This window comes from Fistularia commersonii, chromosome 1, assembly GCF_037954325.1.
Source record: "Fistularia commersonii isolate RoL2024-O1a breed Wild chromosome 1, RoL_Fcom_v1.0, whole genome shotgun sequence".
Lineage (NCBI taxonomy): Eukaryota > Metazoa > Chordata > Actinopteri > Syngnathiformes > Fistulariidae > Fistularia > Fistularia commersonii.
In genome coordinates, this window is record NC_141284.1 from 4,466,329 (window position 1) to 4,484,859 (window position 18,531).

At 47.5% G+C, this 18,531-nt stretch overlaps 1 protein-coding gene and 2 long non-coding RNA genes across 3 annotated transcripts; 1 reads left to right on the forward strand and 2 right to left on the reverse strand.

Annotated features, from left to right (window-relative positions):
• Positions 1 to 229: 229 nt before the first annotated feature.
• Positions 230 to 3,538, reverse strand: LOC147237170 (uncharacterized). The gene is made up of 3 exons (XR_015106020.1): positions 907 to 3,538; positions 445 to 564; positions 230 to 359 (listed from the first exon to the last, which is right to left on the reverse strand). It is a non-coding gene; the product is annotated as an uncharacterized LOC147237170 (long non-coding RNA).
• A 1,452-nt stretch (positions 3,539 to 4,990) lies between these two features.
• LOC147237171 (uncharacterized) lies at positions 4,991 to 10,921 on the reverse strand. Its single transcript, XR_015106021.1, has 3 exons — positions 10,788 to 10,921; positions 8,057 to 8,198; positions 4,991 to 5,669 (listed from the first exon to the last, which is right to left on the reverse strand). It is a non-coding gene; the product is annotated as an uncharacterized LOC147237171 (long non-coding RNA).
• A 1,718-nt stretch (positions 10,922 to 12,639) lies between these two features.
• Positions 12,640 to 17,668, forward strand: sox14 (SRY-box transcription factor 14). Its single transcript, XM_086144922.1, has one exon. It carries the CDS (start codon positions 13,281 to 13,283, stop codon positions 14,001 to 14,003), a length of 723 nt encoding a protein of 240 aa, XP_086001048.1. The 5' UTR covers positions 12,640 to 13,280; the 3' UTR covers positions 14,004 to 17,668.
• Positions 17,669 to 18,531: the final 863 nt, after the last annotated feature.

An 18,531-nucleotide genomic window follows, 5' to 3' on the forward strand; every position in this document is an offset into this window, starting at 1 on the left:
AACTTTGATGGTCAATTATCACCTTTTCCACCTGATTTGCTTTTAATCTGGATTTTTGATGTCGACATCGGACGGAAACGGGTTCTCAAAATAACCCGGATTAATTAGTCCCTAATCTGGATTACGGACTGTGTGTTGTGAAGTGTGTGTGCGAAGGGTAAAAGCGAAAGTCACGGGGTTCACGTCCCCCCTCGACCCCCCCTGAAACAAACCGGAGAGCAAGCAATTTTATTGTTCACTGGGATCTTTAATTGTGACGAAGAGGGATTATGGAGATTTCCGTAATCCTGACCGGTGCCTCGTCTTCATCTCGGCGCGGGTTTTTTTTAGGAAGTGGAAAACATGAAATAATTTGTTCTCTGCAGAAAAGTAAAGGATGTGTTTGTAATAAAATGTTTATTACAGTTGCTGCTTGTTTATTACACTGTAATAAACATGTAATACCTGGTGGGTGAGCGGCCGACGTTGAATTGTCACTGCCGGAACGTGGAACATTCAGGGTTCTCTCTGTGGAATCTCCCACCTATGTTCTCTCCATGTTCTCCTACTTTAAAATCTTATAACCTTAGAAAGAAAAGAAAAAATAATCTCACCCACTTACTGTGAATTGTAATAATTTATCTCTATATATTTTCATAACTGTGCAATATTTCATAACAGCTACATGTACAATATTTTTTCATACTCTTGTGCACTCCTTATCTTTCACTTGTTACTTAAGACACTTTATAGTTTATTTGTAATTCTTATACTCCCTTTTTCTCCTTTTTTCATTACTGTTTATACAATATTCTACTATTATTTATTATTTTTATATTTTTCTTGTAACTTTGTAACTCTGGCACAACAATTTCCTCCGGGATAAATAAAGTTGTTCTTATTTTTATTAAATGTTCTCCTACCTACCGGCCTGCACTGAAGAATTGCAGGTGTGAATGAGAGGGTGAATGGTTGGATGATTGACAGCTGATGTCCGGATGAAGCCCCGCCTCTTGTCTCCCAGCGTCAGCTGTGATTGGCTCCAGTCCTCCCCGGGGTCACGCCCAAAGCCAGCTGTCAATCAAAAACCATGTTGTTTATCCGCATTAACGACAGTGTCGTAATGACCCGCGGTCGCCCGGCGGGAGCAAGGCCGACTTCCTGCCGCCGCCGCCGCCACTTCCTGTCGGCTCTCCCGTCCCGTCCCGGTTGGTCGGGGTAAACAAAGGCCGGGACGAATTACCGCTGGAGGTCAAAGATCCCAGGCGGAGGCGTTTAAATCAGCCGTCACGCCTCTTTCTCCACCTGAATTGACAATTTGGCGGCGGCGGGCGCCACGAGTTATGTGTGCGTGTGTGTGTGTGTGTGTGTGTGTGTGTGTGTGTGTGTTAGAGGCGGCGAGATAAAACTGACCGTGAAATCCGAGGCTGGCGCGAGGACAGGCACCTTTGTCTTCTGCCACTCGTTAGCAGGAAACGCTTAATTACACATCTGTTAGCGGGGTAATTAGCTCAGGGTGCGTTTGGTCGGCAAAGAGGGGCGGAGCCAAAACAGCCGACCTGAGTATCTGTAAATATAAGACTTGGACTTCGGTCCAGTAGAGGTGGACCTCCATGGTGAGGTAGAAGTACATTTCACTACTACAAAGTACACGCAAAGGAAAACCAAGTACTGCGTACTGTGTACTCAGGGGGAAGGAATACATGCAGTGTACTTGTGGTTCTCCATTGTTCCCCATGGTTCTTCATAGTTCTTCATGGTTCCTCATGGTTCCTCATGGTTCCTGTATGGTTCTCCATGGTTCCCCATGGTTCTTCATAGTTCTTCATGGTTCTTCATGGTTCCTGTATGGTTATCCATGGTTCCCCATGGTTCTTCGTGGTTCTTCATGGTTCTTCATGGTTCCTGCATGGTTCTCCATGGTTCCCCATGGTTCTTCATGGTTCTCCATGGTTCTTCATGGTTCCTGTATGGTTCTCACTGGTTCCCCATGGTTCTTCATGGTTCTCCATGGTTCCCCATGGTTCTTCGTGGTTCGTCATGCTTCCTGTATGGTTCTCCATGGTTCCTCGTGGTTCTCCGCACTTCTCGGTGGATCTTTGCAGTTTCATGTTGTTTCCTGGGGTTCTGCTTCTGCAATCACCTGTGGTTCCCAGTGGTTCTAAGTGGTTCTCCACGGTTGTCCGTGGATCTCCAGTGTTCTCTGCAGCTCCCTGTGGTTGGTCCTGGTCATCTCTAGCTCTCTGTGGTGCCCCGTTGTTGTCGGTGGTTCTCTGGTTCTCTGGTTTGTTGCTTCAGTTCCCGTGGAGCCTTGATAACCAGTATCTGGACCTTCTGTGCCCTGGGTCCAGATTCTGTGTTCCTCATTACGGGAACCTCTCTTCTCCAGGTGTGAGCCCTCTATTTTGGGTCTGATATCCAGGACTAGAACCTCAGTTCCCTGAGTACGAAACTTCTTTTCCCAGGGTCTTTACCCTCTGTTCTCCTAGTCTGGAACCTCTAAGATCCAGGTCTGGACAGCCTTGACTCTGTTACCTGAACCTGGAACTGGTTCTCCAGGTCTAGACCCTGTTACCAGGATCTTGACCCTCTGATCTCCAGGGCTGGAACCTCTGTTCACTTGGTCCGGAACATGTTCCCAGGGTCTTGACTTTCTGTTCTCCAGGTCTAGAACCTCTGTTCTCCAGGTTCAGAACAGGTTCTCCAGGTGTAGAACCTGGTACCAGGGTCTTAACCCCCTGTTCTCCTGGTCTGAATCGTCTCTTCCCTGAGTCTGTACCATCTGATCTTACGGTTTGGAACCTCTGCTTCCCAGGTCTTGACCCTCTGATCGCCAGGTTCAGACCAAGTTCTGCAGATCTGGAACATGTTGCAAGGGTCTTGACCTTCTGTTCTCTATGTCTGGAGGGTCTGTTCACCTGGTCGACAACCCATTCCCTGGGTTTTGAACCTTTGTTTTCTAGGTTCAGAACAGGTTCTCCAGGTCTAGAATATGTTCCCTGGGTTTTGAACCTCCGTTCTCTAGGTCTGGATCATCTGCACATCTGATCTGATGGTCTGGAACCTCTGCTCCCCCTGGGTCTGTACCCTCTGTTCTCCAGGTCTTGACCCTCTGAGCTTCAGGTTCGGGACAGTTTGTCCAGGTCTAGAACCTGTTCTCGGGGTCTTGACTTTCTGTTCTCCAGGTCTGGAACCTCTGTTCTCCAGGTTCAGAACAGGTTCTCCAGGTCTATAACATGCTCCCTGGGTTTTGAACCCCATTTCTCTCGGTTGGTAACAAGTTCTCCGGGTCCAGAACCTCCTCTCAGTGTCTTGACTTTCTGTTCTCCAGGTTCAGAACAGGTTCTTCAGTTCTAGAACCTGTTACCAAGTTCCTAACCCTCTGATCTCTCGGTCTTGATCCAATGCACTCCAGGTTTAGAACCCGTTCCCTGGGTTTTGACCCTCTGATCTCCAGACCTGAACCATCTCCTCCCTGGGTCTGCTCCACCTGACCTCCAGGTCTAGAACCTCTGCTACCTCAGCTGCGGACCTTCTGCGGGGGGGATTGGGGAGCTACTTCTTCCTCAACCCCCTCCTCCCCATCAGACACCGGTGGTCCCCTTCTTGTTCGGTTGACCTACTTCCTCAGAAGATTTCCAAAACCACCCGTGGTCCCGGCGGAGGCGGGGCCTCGGAGAGCGTCCGGGGGGGGGGGGGGGGGGGGGGAACTCCCTCGCCGTCATCGCCGCCACCGACCTCGGCCTTCGTCGGAGCCACTTCCTGGACTTGTTCGGGGGTTTGTTGGTGACTAGAGAACAAAGCTAAGGGGGGGTTGGGAAGAAACAGATTCACCCAAACCAATTGTGGAGCTTGAAAAGGACGACCCTCCCCTCCTTCCACCATGAAATCCGTATACTTGGCGACTCGGAAAACAATTCTTGCTGGTACGTCCGGGACCCCGCCTTCCTCGCAGAGATTGATACCGGGAGGGGTTGGGGGGGTTTAATTGCCTTCGGTCACCCACAACGTGAAGCGGCGGCGCCACGCGGCTTAGCTAGCAGCCGGGCAGCGGTTCCTCCCCACCCCCCCACCCCTTCCCCTCCATCAGCCGAGGCCGAACGCCTAATGAATTCCCCGAGTGGAATCTGTCACTTCAGAAATAAAAGAGGGAGGCAAATTAAAGGGCGATCGAGAGAGAGAACGGGGGGGTCCGTGGGGCGGGAGCGGGGCGACACAGTTTCAAAATGCCCTATCTTTAGGCCATCCCGCCGCCGCCGCCCCCCATTTTTCAATGGGAATAAAGAAAACTCTGTCTTTCTTCTCCTCTTTTCTTCCGCCTATCTCCGCCTCGAGAAGAAGGAGAAGAAGAACCAGAAGAAGAAGAAAAAGTCTCATGAATGATTTATATGTGTCTTGTTATCAGCAGCGATTTCTATGGACCCCCGCGCCTCGCCCAGACATTTGTGGCGTAATTGTTAATTTTAACGCCGTAATGGCTTCAGATGGGAGCGGTGATTAGACGTTTATTACACAATTAAATGAAACATACTCGAGGATCACAAAGGCCCCGCCGTAATTATTTCGGGCCATTAATAAAAAAAAAAAAAAAAAAAGAGAAAGAAAAGAGAGAAAGAAAGAAAGAAAGAAAGAAAAAGAAAACGGGCATTAAATTATATCGGACACAAAAGGGGGGAAGTGGAATAGATTTGGGTTTGCGGGCAGAGAGGAGTAATAGATCCGCGCCTCCGACCGCTCGCAAATTAATTGTTCCCCTCCTCGCCGCCGCCGATGAATGGATGAGGGGGGGAGGAAGAGGAGGAAGAGGAGGAAGAGGAGGAAGAGGAGGAAGAGGAGGAGGGGTGCATTTAGAGCCTCTGATAATAAAAAAAAAAAGAAAGAAAAACGCAAAAAGAAAAGCTATTGTTTGGCAAACTACAATGGGCTCTCCAGGAGAGAGAGAGAGAGGAAGAGAGGAAGAGAGGGAAGTGAGTCTCTTTCTCTCTTTCTCTCTCTCCCCCTTTCATCCTTCTCTCTTTTCTCTCAATCTCTCCCTCCCTCCTTTATTTCTACTTCTCTCCTTCTCTCTCTCAATCTCTCGCTCCCTCTTTTCTCCTCTCCTTCCTTTACTTCCACCTCCCTCTCTTATTTCTCTCCATCCATCTCTCCCTCTCTCTTTTCCATCTCTCTCTCCCTCCATCTCTGACCTCTCTTTCTCTCTCTCCCCCTTTCATCCTTCTCTTTTCTCGGTATCTCTCCCTCTCTCTCTCTTTCTCCCTCCTTCCTTTATTTCTACTTCTCTCCCTCTCTTATTTCTACCTCTTTCCTTCATTTCTACCTCTTTCTCCCTCCTTTTTTTTACTTTATTTCTCTCTCTCTCTCTCCCTCTTTTCTCCCTCCTTCCTTCATTTCTACCTCTCTTTCTTATCTCTCTCTCTCTCTCCAGAGTTCTGATTCGGGTTAAATCCTCCATCCATCTCTCCCTCTCTTTCTTTTCCATCTCTCTCTCAGTCTCTCTCTCCCTTCCTTCATTTACTTCTACCTCCCTCTCTTATTTCTCTCTCTGTCTCCATTCATTTCTACCTCTCTCTCTCTCTCTCTCCTTTCCCTCCAGAGTTCTGATTCGGGTTAAATCCTCTTTTCAAGTTTCGTTTGAATCGACGTCCATCAAAGATCTTCCAGGTCCGAAGGTGGCGGCGATCGTGTGACTCCTGCAGGGAGGAGAGGAAGGAAAGGGGGAGGAAGAGAGAGAGGGAGGAGGAAAGTCAAAGGCGGCGTCTGCTCGAGAAAAAAAAAAAAAAAAAAAAAAAAATGAAAGGAAAAAAAAAAGTAGGACAAATGGATTTGACAGGTGATCAATCTCCTCTTGACTCTTTCTCAGAGGGTCACCTTCACCCGCAGAACCCGGATTCCGGCTTTGCAGAACCTTCCAGAACTCCAGATTAGATCAGAGTCTTTACCCTTCACCGGAAAAACTGAAAAAAAAAAAAGACAATTCTTTCCGTCCATTGTGAGCAGAGGGCGGAGAACCGACGGCGGCATCCGGCAGAACCCCGTATCTGACAGGGTTCAGAATTAAAGAACCGCGTTTTACAGTTAGAACACATCAAAGTCCGACGAGCGGCTCTGGAACCGAGAACTCTTTTGAAGCTCGAGTCTTTCGGGATTTTCTGCGAGAAAAAAAAGAAGGAAAGAAAAGTGTAAAAGGAACCGAGAGCTGGAACAGATCCTCCGAAAGAAGCTCCTATTTTCCTCCAACATCAAACACGCCGGGTTCTTCTCCGCCTCCGCTCGCACGAGTTTTGTTTTTCGCGGGTTCTTGCGGTCCAGACGCGAAGCGGGTCTGGACGCGAAGAGAAAACGTGCAAGAGGAGTTTGACGGGTCTAAGTACAACCGTGGAACGGTGGTCTTCAGTTCAGGTCCTGGTATGGGGGCTGGGGGTTGGGGACGTTCCCGCCCGTTCTAGAGCTCCGCTCCGAACTCTCTAGGTCTAGAACGCACTGTTCCGTCTCATTCCAGCTACAGAATGCCGCAGTAGTCAAGAGGGAAAGTCAGGACAATATTTCCTCCGGTTTTGGATCTTTGCTCCGACCTCAGGTCTAGAAAACACCGTTCCGCCTCATTTGCAGCTACAGGCTAATCGAGAGGGGAAATTACAAAAAGGCAAACTCTAGTTCTAGATCTTGGGTCTAGAAACCATTGTTCCATCTCATTGGAAACTGAGGAGTACCGCAGTCACCAAGAAGAAAAGTCACGAAACAATACTAACTGCAGTTCTAGATCTTTGCTCCAACCTCAGGTCTAGAAAACACTGTTCCATCTCATTAACAGCTACAGAGTAATGTCGTCATCACGAGGGCAAGTTACCAAAACACTAACTCCAGTTCTAGATCTCTGTTCTGGCACCGGGTCTTGAAAATATGTCATTTAAAACAAGAATGCTGCAGTATTGAAGAGGGAAAGTCAAAAAAATATGCCCTCCAGTTCTAGATCGCCAACGTCAGGTGTGGAAAACACTGTTCCGTCTCATGTACAATAATAGAGTACTGCAGGGGAGATCAGGAAAAATGTCTTCAAATTCAAGATCTCTTTTCCAACCTTAGTTCTAGAAAACATTGTTCTGTATCAAGTAGAACAAGATTACTGCAGTAATCGTGCAGGAAAGTCATGAAAATACTACTTCTTGTTCTACATCTCAGTTCTGGCATGAGGTCTAGAAAGCACTGTTCCGTCTAATTTACAGCGACAGAGTACTGTAGTGGCCGTGAAGGACAGTCACGAAAATACTTCTTCCAATTCTAGATCTGTACTCTGACCTTGGGTCTAGAAAGCTGTGTTCCATCTCATTCACAGCTACAGAGTGATGCGCTCATTGGAAAGGCTAGTCACTAAAATGCTAATTCCAGTTCTTGATTTCTGCTCCAACCTCAGGTCTAGAAAGCACTGTTTCTTCTCATTTAAAACTGTAGAGAACCGCAGCCATCAAGAGAATGCTAACCCCAGCTCCAGCTCTTAGCTCCAGTTCAGGTCTAGAAAGCATGTTCCGTGTCATTAAAGTTATGGAGTACCGCAGTCATCGAGAGGTCACGAGAATGCTAACTCAAGTTCTCTGGTCTAAAAAGCACTGTTCCATCTCATTTAAAGCTAGAGTGTTGCAGTCATCAAGAGGGAAGGCACTTCTGAGTGTCCGTGCTAACCTCGCTAACAACGTCCATGGACGAGCTTTGGTGTCAGGGATGAAATGAGCGCTATCCGGGTAAACCATGAGAACTTTGTGTCCCGTTTGGATCGTCATCGTTTCTGTCTGTTCTCGAGAGATCGAGAAGGACCGAAGAGGTCTTGACGAGCCTGTGAGGCCGCCTTGATGAGCATACAGTGTTCCTGGGGAGTTCTCCGGTTCCTCAGGTGGACAGCAGTGGAGGTTATCTACAATACGCAGGAATCATCACTGAGCCTTCGTAGAACCGGTTCTGCGGGTCCAAAAAAAGAGTTGTGGACAGAGGACTGCTGCTGTGTGGACTCCTTCGTCGGTCGCCATTGTAACACATTCTCCATCCATCTGCGGTGGATGCAAAAGAACCCTAATTGTGTAGATACCAACTCCAGAAGGGAATCCTGAAGGTCCTCCTGGAATGGTGGTCCTGGGATGGGAGGCTGGAGAACATCAGTGTTCAGAAGGTGCGGGCCCATCAGGTTGTGAGTTCTGATCGGTGTTCGCTCTTCTGGCAGGCATCGGACCCTGAGGGAACAGCAGAACCCTGGTTAAAATGAATATGGAACAGAGATACCGGGTCCTGGAAGGTACCCGGGGTCTCACAGTCACATTCCTTCAGGAGGATCTACTCAGATGGACCAACGTGGTGCCGTTTGGTGTTGTTCGGTTCTGTTTTCTGGGGTCCCGCTGAAGACCTCAGATGTGCAAAACCTCCAGGAACATGGACTCGGTTCTGGAGCTGTGGTTGGTTCTCCACGCCAGGATGTTCGGTAGAACCGGGTTCTTCGGGGTCCCTGAGCTTAAGTCACCGGCGGGTTCGTGCATCCATCGCAGCGTTTGACAAGAACTTTTTTAGACGCCCTCCATCACTCTGAGGGAATGTACGTAATGCACACCTGGTTGCCATGGAAACACTTGACAACCTCACCATGAACTTGGTCTGCCCCCCCGCCCCCCAGAAGCACGACAGCTGAGCCACTGAGCTCAGAAAAACCGGACTTCGGGTGTTGAAGCCCGTCTCCACGACGATGCGGGGAACCCGGTGACATCAGCGGTCGGTCCCGAGCCAATCGTGTCCGAGATATTTGCAGATTTCGATCCGATCATTGATCCCGGCGTCCGTTTGTCTTATTATTTCATATCTTATGGAAATGTTTAATAGAAGTTCAGACGACGGTTGAAGGTCTTCAAATCTTATCTGCTGCGTCGCAGTCTCACTCTCAGGACTGAACCCCACACACACACACACACACCCACACACACACACACACACACATCCCCTCACCCCCACACCCCTCGCAGATGAGTTTTTTTTTTTCCCTTCCTCTTAATGAAGGTCAGCAGAGAGTCACATCTTTGGGTTTGTGATAATTTATCCATATCTGCCCTTATCTGGGTTCTGCCCCTTTAATCCTAATTGTATTGTATAATTGTGCGATGTGGACCTGCTGGTCTTTGAAGCGGCGCCCCCTCCCTTTGTTATCACCTGACGCCTCGAACCCGGAGCCCCTTCCTCCCCGCTCCTCTTTTATCGTGTCGGCTCCCCAATCAAAGGCAGAGCTTAACTGGAGTCACTCCGAGGGGAGAGGAGCCATGATACTCCGAGGGCCGGGGGGGGGGGGGGGGGGGGGGGGGGGGGGGGGGTCCGACTCAGTTCACTTCACGGACCCGGGTTCTCCTATGATGCTATGATGAAGGCTCTGTTCCATTTAAAGTATAATGAAATAAAATAAATTATCATCCAAATTCGTCCAGATTATATGGTGAAGTGTTGAATGTACACGCCGTCGTTTAATTTAATTTCATGTCATTTAGTTTAATTGGATTTTATTTTATTTTATTTTATTTTATTTTATTTTATTTTATCAGTCAGCTCCGGGAAAGTCCGGATGATTCTAAATATTTAACCGGATTGAATTGGAGGATGACGTCTCAAACCAAAACAGGGCTTGAAAATGATTGACGTGTTGGTATGTGTGTGTGTGTGTGTGTGTGTGTGTCTTTGTTTGTGTGTGTGTGTGTGTGTGTGTGGGTGTGGGTATGGGTGTGTGTAGCCTATTTAATTTATTAGTAGCAATTGAGACCTAGAATCCGGAATCGCCTCGTTGAACCGGATTTTCCAGGTGAACAACTTGCCACAGTAGAAGTACATGCAGTACATGTTGTACATGCAGTGCATGTTGTACATGCAGTGCATGCAGTACATGCAGTACATGCAGTACATGTAGTACATGCAGTACATGTAGTACATGCAGTACATGCAGTGCATGCAGTACATACAGTACATGCACTACATGCAGTACATGCAGCACATGAAGTCCATGCAGTACATGCAGTACATGCAGTACATGTAGTACATGGAGTGCATGCAGTACATGCAGTACACGCAGTGCATGCAGTACTGTGTGCTGGAACTCTGTTACCGGAAGTCGGCGGCGGAGGCCGGGGAATAACCCGGATGTTTCTGCAAGCCGGATTTAAAAAAGAAATGGCGTCTGCTTCCAAGGGAGAAAGTTGCGGAAGTTGTCATTTTCCTTAAATCTTTTATTTTGAAAAAGAGCGCGTAAAAGACGGTAAGAGGCGTCGGGATGTCAGCCCCGGTTTCCCGGGGCTTCCGGGCGGAAAACCTCTTAGCGCCTCAGCACCGTGGACAGTTGCGGTGGGGAGCTTACGGCGGCGCGCCACGGAGCCCGGTGCTCTAATAGGCTCCCGGTAACCCCCCCCTCCCCCGGTGTGTGTGTGTGTGTGTGTGTGTGTGTGAGTGGGGGTGTCACAACTCGAACTTCACAATAAAATAAAGATAAAAATAAGTAAATATTCTCGTTTTGGGGGATTTAAAAATAAAAGTGTTATTGTTTTGTTTTTTTTATTCTAAGTTGTGACGCTTCTTTCCTCCACCCACGCAGGAATTAGATTTGAGAGAAAAAAAAACCCGGATGGAAATAATCACGCCAATCCCTGACGAATCAGAACCGTCGACGCGTGCGGGGAACTTCCGGCCGCGCGCTCATAATACATCCGGCTTTTTTTTTTTAAGTAAGACACATACCCCCCCCCCCCCACACACACACACACACACACACACACACACACACACACACCACTCCCATTCACCTCCGAAGCCTCGTGGGCCGCCGTGGGTACTACCGGGCACGCCGTACGCGCTGCTCCGTGCAAAGGCCACCGGACACGCTCTCCTCCCGGCCGCGGATCCGGTTGGACCGGGGAAGAGTCCTGCGGGCGTCCGGTATGAGCACCGGGATGCTTCACGACGCAGCCGCCGCCGCCTGGCGCATGCGCGTTGGAGGGGGTGGGCGGATGGAGGGGGGGGGGGGGGGTGAAACAACATCGGGAGCGGCGGGAAAAAAAAGAAAAAATCCGGTGATCCGGTCCGGTACCGGAGGAGGAGACGCAGTACTCCAACCGGTGACGCCCTGAGGACGAGCGTTTTATAAGGAAACAAAATAAATGATGGATGGATGGATGGATGCAAAAGAGTAGCCTAAAGTCACCTTTAGAACTGTGCGTGTGTGCGTGCGTGTATTACTAAAAGTGCAATACACATTTAATCCCGAATCTGTAAACACCTACATAATAATAATGATAATAATAATCCTAATTATAGTAAAACTGATAATAATAATAATGATAAAAATATAACTGTTTGTTTTGACTGATTGAGCTTTCAGAGTGTAAATATGGTTTAAATGATCATTTCAAATGACATATAAATAAAATATAGCAACAATATAATATCCACATCAATAACAACCTCTCAATAATATAAATAACATAAACAAGCACACGTGTGTATATATTTATATATTCACACACACATTCATAGACAGGTATTAAATTTCTATTGCCTTATGACAAATTAATAAATCGATATATTTAAAAATTATTACAATACTAGGAGTATTTTATAAGTATTGCAATTCTGATGTAACACAAATAGTATTTAGATAATACAAATAACAACAGGCACAATGTGCTGTGTGTGTGTGTATGTGTGTGTGTGAGTGTGCACTGTAAATATATATATATTAAAAGAGAGGTAATTTATACTCATAAAGTCAGTGTATATTGATATTATCGGTGTGATCGATATTATTGATATGACCAATCTATAAATTGAATCAATCTTGTAACCGAAATACCTTTGTAACGTGTGCCACGGGTGGGTCACGGACACGGGAGAGGCGAGTATCGCGCCGGGCCACACACACACACACACACACACACACACACACACACACACACACACACACACACACAAACACACACACACCGGTGCTCCTCGAAATCCGGTAACCGGAGGGAAGGCCTCCGCTCCGTACTTTTAAAGAAAACTTCCACCGACTTCCGTGTGAAACTGCGAACACACACATATACACACACTCACACGCGCGCGTGCGTGCACCCCTGCAGTTGTGTGTGACCTTCCGCCTCGCGCCAGTAATAACGGCGTAATAAAGGTAGGGTGTGTTGTTACAACGTCGTTATTACCGGTGATACCGCCGTTGTCGCGGTTATATAACGCGGTCGTTGGTTGGTTGGCGTGCACGGAAACTGTGCACGGAAACGTGCGGGGCGCGACATGGCGAGTCGTGTTTTTCTTCCGAAAAAAAAAAAAACACACACACACACACACCGGAAGGAGGGTCGTAGGTCCGACCTCACGCACACGCACTCGTACATGTTCACGTGTGCGTACGCGCACACGTGCGTGTACCCCTCTTTTGTTTTTTGTTTTTTTAATGTGGCCCCGGCACTCACGCACGAAGGTGTCCCCCGCCGCTCGGGCGCTGATTGGCCAGGGCCGAACCCTCCCGCACCCATCCCGCAGATTATGTCAGATTGCGTGCGGGAAGGAGGGAGGCGGGAGTTGAGAAAAAAAAATAAAAAATAAATAAAAAATAAAAAAAAAAACCTTTGAACTTCGCCGCTTTTGGCTCACATTCACGCTCTTCCGCTCATTTCCGCGCCAGGTGCTCGACGGCGAGCCTCAGAGAAGAAGTGTATGTGCGTGTGTGTGCGTGAGAGGTGGTTTGGTTGGGGGGGGCGGCTGAAAGAAAGAGAGAGAGAGAGAGAAAGAGAGAGAGAGAGGGATAGAGATAGAGAGAGAGGGAAATACTCTCAATACTTTTACGACTCCGGTGAACTGACGGCGGAACATCACCTTTGTGGATTTTTGTACATGTGCGCGTCCGGCGTGCGTTCCTCCGCGGCGCCTGCACTACCGACGGGCGCGGAGCCGGGACTCTAGACCTCCGCCACCGCCGCCGCCGCTACCGGATTTCTCCACCCGTTTCCCCGGTTCGGGTTCGTACCAGATCCCCCTGTTTTTTTTTTTTTTCTTCTTTTTCTTTTTCTTCCTTTTCTCCTCCTCCTTTAAAAAAAAAAAAAAAACAGATGAGAGGCGCCGCTCGTCGCGACAGGTGATTTTTTTTTTCTTCCCCCCCTTCACCTAGATAAAAACTTTTTTTTTTTTTTTTTTTTTTAATTATTTTTCATTTTCACCCATCCGCTGTTTTCGGATTATTTATATTAATCATTATTTAAAAAAAAAAAAAAAAAAAAAAGAAAGTTGATCGCGCCGACGACATGTCCAAACCCGCCGATCACATCAAGCGGCCCATGAACGCGTTCATGGTGTGGTCCCGGGGCCAGCGGCGGAAGATGGCGCAGGAGAACCCCAAGATGCACAACTCGGAGATCAGCAAGCGTCTGGGCGCCGAGTGGAAGCTGCTCTCCGAGGCGGAGAAGAGACCCTACATCGACGAGGCCAAGCGGCTGCGGGCGCAGCACATGAAGGAGCACCCGGACTACAAGTACCGGCCGCGGCGCAAACCCAAAAACCTGCTGAAGAAGGACCGCTACGTCTTCCCGCTGCCTTACCTGGGCGACAGCGAGCACCTGAAGGGGCTTCCGGTGTCGGCGGCGGACTCCCTGCTGGGCGCCTCGGAGAAGAGCCGCGCCTTCCTCCCGCCCGCCGCCGCCTCCGCGCCCTACTCCTTCCTCGACCCGGGCCAGTTCGGGTCCGGCGCCATCCAGAAGATGGCGGAGATGCCGCACACGCTGGGCGCGGGAACGTTGCCGTACGCGTCCTCGTTGGGATACCAGAACGGCGCGTTCGGCACGCTGGGCTGCCCCGGCCAGCACACCCACACCCACCCGTCGCCCACGAACCCGGGCTACGTGGTGCCGTGCAACTGCACCGCCTGGTCGGCGTCCAGTTTACAGCCCCCGGTGGCCTACATACTCTTTCCAGGTATGACCAAGACTGGGATAGACCCGTACTCGTCCGCGCACGCCGCCGCCATGTAACCCCCCCCCCTCTCTCCAACACACACACACACACACACACACACACACCCAGACCCCCCCTTCCACCCCCCAACACACACACACACACCATCCCCTTGCCTCTTTTTACTCCACTTGCATGTAAATACATGACGGGTGGTGCAAACACACACACACACCACCCGTCAGAAGACACGGACAGTGCGCGCGGACTTGGCTGACACACGCACACATGATATGAGACTTTAAATAACAACAAAAAAAATAGGCGAGGAAAGGAAGCAAGGAAGCCCCCCCCCCCCCACCCCACACACACACTACTACCCACTCCCACTCCCACGCCTCAGAACTGTAAGAAAATGTAAATGTTCAAACCGTCATGGCGGCCGGAAGTGGAGGCCCCCACACTTTATTTATTGTGTACATCTCAACGCTGATAATGCCGATTTTTTTGTGTTTTTTTTTAATTTTGTTTTATTATTATTCGATTATCGATAGGCTATTTTATTTAAAAAAAAAAAAAAAATTGGCTTGCACACTCCCCCCCCCCATCACCCCATCTTCCTTCCCCACCCGGGACCCGAAGAAAACAAATAAAAAGGGAGGGGGTCAGAACCGGAACTTGCAGTCTGGATTCTATACGGGTTATATTGTTTATATTTATCTGAAAAAAAGGTAGATTAAAAAAAAACCAGACGAGTCTATTTAAAGAGAACGAAAAAAGAGAAAAAAAAAATCCACGGTCCTCTTTCCCGTGATAATCCCTCTCTTCTGGATTTTTTTCTCACCCTCCCATCCTTCACCCCGTTTCTAGATGATTTTATTTCTAATTTTTTAATTGATTTTATTTTCCCCGATGCCGCGTCTCCGCCTCTTGAAATCCGAAATCCAGACAATCCAGACTTCCGGTATTTCTAGATTAACGGGGTTATTCCGTTTCAACCAATCCCACAATAATAACAACAATAATAATAATAATAATAATAATGTGTGTAAATCAAACTGAATTTATTTTTTTCTTCCACAAATGAATAAAAATGTCGATTTAAAAAAAACTTACACATCTTTTTTTTTTTTTGAATTCATTAATTTATTCCCAATATTCGGCTCTCATCGATACTGATCAGTCGTGAATGATCTGACCCGGATGGACCGCACCGCCCGATGTGTCTGTGCGTGCATCTCACACACACACACTCACTCATACACACTTTTTCACACACACACACCCAGGCCTCCGCGGCTATTTCCGTCCCGCAAGGATCAACCGGTTGTGATGTTTTGACGTTTCCTCCTCCTCTTCCTCAAATCAACAAACAAACAGAACCGAAACCGGAACCGGAAGCGGAACCGGTGTTGCGTGTTGAAGGAAACGTGGCTATCGGAGGCCGTGGATGGTTTGAGGTAGGGAGGAAGTGGGGGGATTGGGCTTCAAAAGTTTAATTAAAAAAAAAATAATAAGAATAATTTCCGCGTCCGGATTGTTGACTTTATCTGTCGGGAACACTCGCACCGGAAGTTCAGAGTCTCCATTCCGCGCCGCTGCCCAAGGTGCAATTCAATCCTGGGGGGTTGAAGAGGAGGGGGGTAGATTCCTACGACAGACCCCCGTTACCCGGATGTGAAACCATTAATATTATTATTATTATTATTATTTTTATTATTATTATTATCATGTGATTTCGCTTCTCAAACTGGCGGCTGCAACAAATAACCTCCACACTAAATGGGGTATAATGGGGAAGTGTGTGTGTTGGGAGGGGGGGGGGTATGATTGGAAATTATAGAGGTGGTGTGTGTGTGAGTGTGTGTGTGTGTGAGGGGGGGGCTTTTAAATCCCCCCCCACCCCTTTATTGGCGCGCAGCAGAGAGGATTGGATCGGCCTTATCTCCCAGGACTCCTTTTCAGCGAGGAAGGAGAAGAAGAAGAGGAGGAGGAGGATAATTGTGCTTTATTTTATTTAATTTAAACCGACAGCTCGCGTGCACGCGCACACGCGCACGGGTCATTTATATGCTTCATTTAAGTGACGATAAAAGTGAGGAGGAGGGTGACTTCTCCTCCCTCCATCAGATGAAACGAGAGGGTTTTATTGTTTTTTAATTGGAGGCCCGCAGGGGGACGGGGGTATGACGTAACTTCCGGTCTCGCTGAGTTTATTGTCTAAAGTCCCCCTAAATTATCAAAAAAAAAAAAAAAATCCGGATCGATCAGTTATTTGAAATCGATTTGACGCTGCGGAAAGTAGTGGAGGAAGAGGAGGGAGGGAAAGGATGGAGGGAGGAAGAGGAGGGTGGCAAAACTGATCTCATTTCAGCATATTAAATATTGTCTCCCAAATACAAACCAACCCCTCCCACACACACACACACACACACACACCCACACACACTCAACACACACACCCCCCAAAAAATAGGGAGCTAAATCCCGCCATATCTGAAATTGAATCTGGGACATTTCGACGGCGGGAAAGTAAAAAAAAAAAGCGCGAGTTTGTTGTTTGACGGAAGGAAAGGAGGAGGCGATGGAGGGAAGGAAAGGGGAGAAGGGAAGGAAAGGAAAGAAGGGGGGAAAAAAAGGAATCAACCGTTTAACGCGCGGCGGCTGACGGGAAAGTGATTTACGCCCGGGCTGATAGAGACAGCCTGTTCCTCCGGAAGCCCTTTCATTTATACACACACACACACACAAACACACACACATTCACACACACACTCACACACACACAGGCGCACCGGGTGTTGGTCAATCCCGCCGAGTTGATCAGATTCTTCATCATCATCATCTTCATCCTGAGAATTGAAAAAAAAAAAAAAAAAAAACAAATTAAAAAATATAAAACTCACAAATCGAGCCCCCCCACCCCACCCCACCCCGCTCAGATGAGATAATTTCCATCTTTCCGTTTTTCTTCCGGGGGGCCTTGAACGCAACGCCGCGTTCCGGATCCAACTCCTTTGCATTAACGCGTCAAGAAGAGGAAAAAAAAAAAGAAAAAAAAAAAAAAATTGCAATGTTTTTTATTTTTAATTTATATATATATTTTTTAAATATGTGTTGGGTTCAGGGTGGGGGTGGTGGGGTGGTGGAAGGAGGGGCAGGGGGTCCAGGACAATTACCCCAACTACCCCCCCCCACCCCCCACCCCTTTCACCCCTCTCATTTCTGGCTGCAGACTTTTTTTTTTTTTTTTTTTGTTAATCCGGTCGAATTTATTATCATCAATTTATGATCATGTTGGAGGGAAGAGCAAAAAAAAAAATAAATGAAGTTTGACCAGGTTTAATTTAATTTTATTTTGTATTACCAATGATGTGACTTCTGTGTGACTGAGTGTAATTTTTTTTTTTATTATTATTATTTTTGGGTGTGTGGGGGGGGGTCATTAAAACCCACCCAATTTAAAACTTCCTCTTACTTGACCCCCCCCCCATGCTTCCCCCTTTCAATTAAACTCCTATTTATTTCCGGCTTCCTGTCGCGGAGTGAACGTGTCGATGTGTCGGTGTTTGTGCGGCGGAGATGATGAAAAAAAAAGGGAAAAAGAAAAAAAAAACTCAATTTTTTTCCCCCCCTGAAGACAAGAGGCTGTCGGTGAGATTAAATATATTTATCGCATCTTTTCCCTTTTATTTTCTTTTGATTTTTTTAATCCTTTTTATTTATTAAAGAACTGCAAATATCTGTGTTTTTATTATCATCATTACTATCACGATGGCGTTGGGTCGATGCGATGATGTCAACAGACGTCTACGAAATAGAAATAAAGAGAAGAAAAGCAAATATATATATATAGATATAGATATAAATATCTATATCTATATATTTCTATTTCAATCATTTTAATCTGCTGGGATTGAAATACTTCAAAGGTTTTGTCTTTTGAAATCCAAACTAATTGATCTTCAAACACTTAAAAGAGATTGACTGCGGTAGTTTGTAGTCACCTTTATTATTATTACTATATTATTATTATTATTATTATTATTATTATTATTATTATTATTACATTTGTTGATGTTATTAATCTCTGTATCTGCTGTTGTTTCAAGGGCTCCTAATCTCCTAATCTCAATCTCTTGACAGATTTTCCAAACCGTTTCTTGTCTTTCTTTCTTTCTTTCGGGGCTCCGTTTATCATAATTTCCTCGTCCGGGCTCTCTCGCCGTGCACGCCCCTCCGTGCACCGCATGTGTGTGTGTGTTACAATTCCTGCCGGAGCGTCTCTTTGTTTACCCTCCAATTTCACATGACGCATCAGGTTTTTTTTTTTTTTTATTGTACGTGCATCCAATCAGGGAGCCGTGCCCCCCTCGGACCGGCGGCCGCTTCCACGCCGTTTCCGAGAACCCCTTCTGAGCGCGTGCGGCAGCTGAGAGAAAGCCCCGGGCTCGTTTCTGCGGCGGCGGCGGCGGCGGCGAGGAGCTGGATGCAAATGAAGGAGCTTCATTAGAGGAGATGGAGTGGCAGCTGGAAGTGGCTGGCAGTCTCTTCAGAAAGCCTCCGCTCTTCATCACTGTTGACTCCTCATCCGCAGAAATAAAG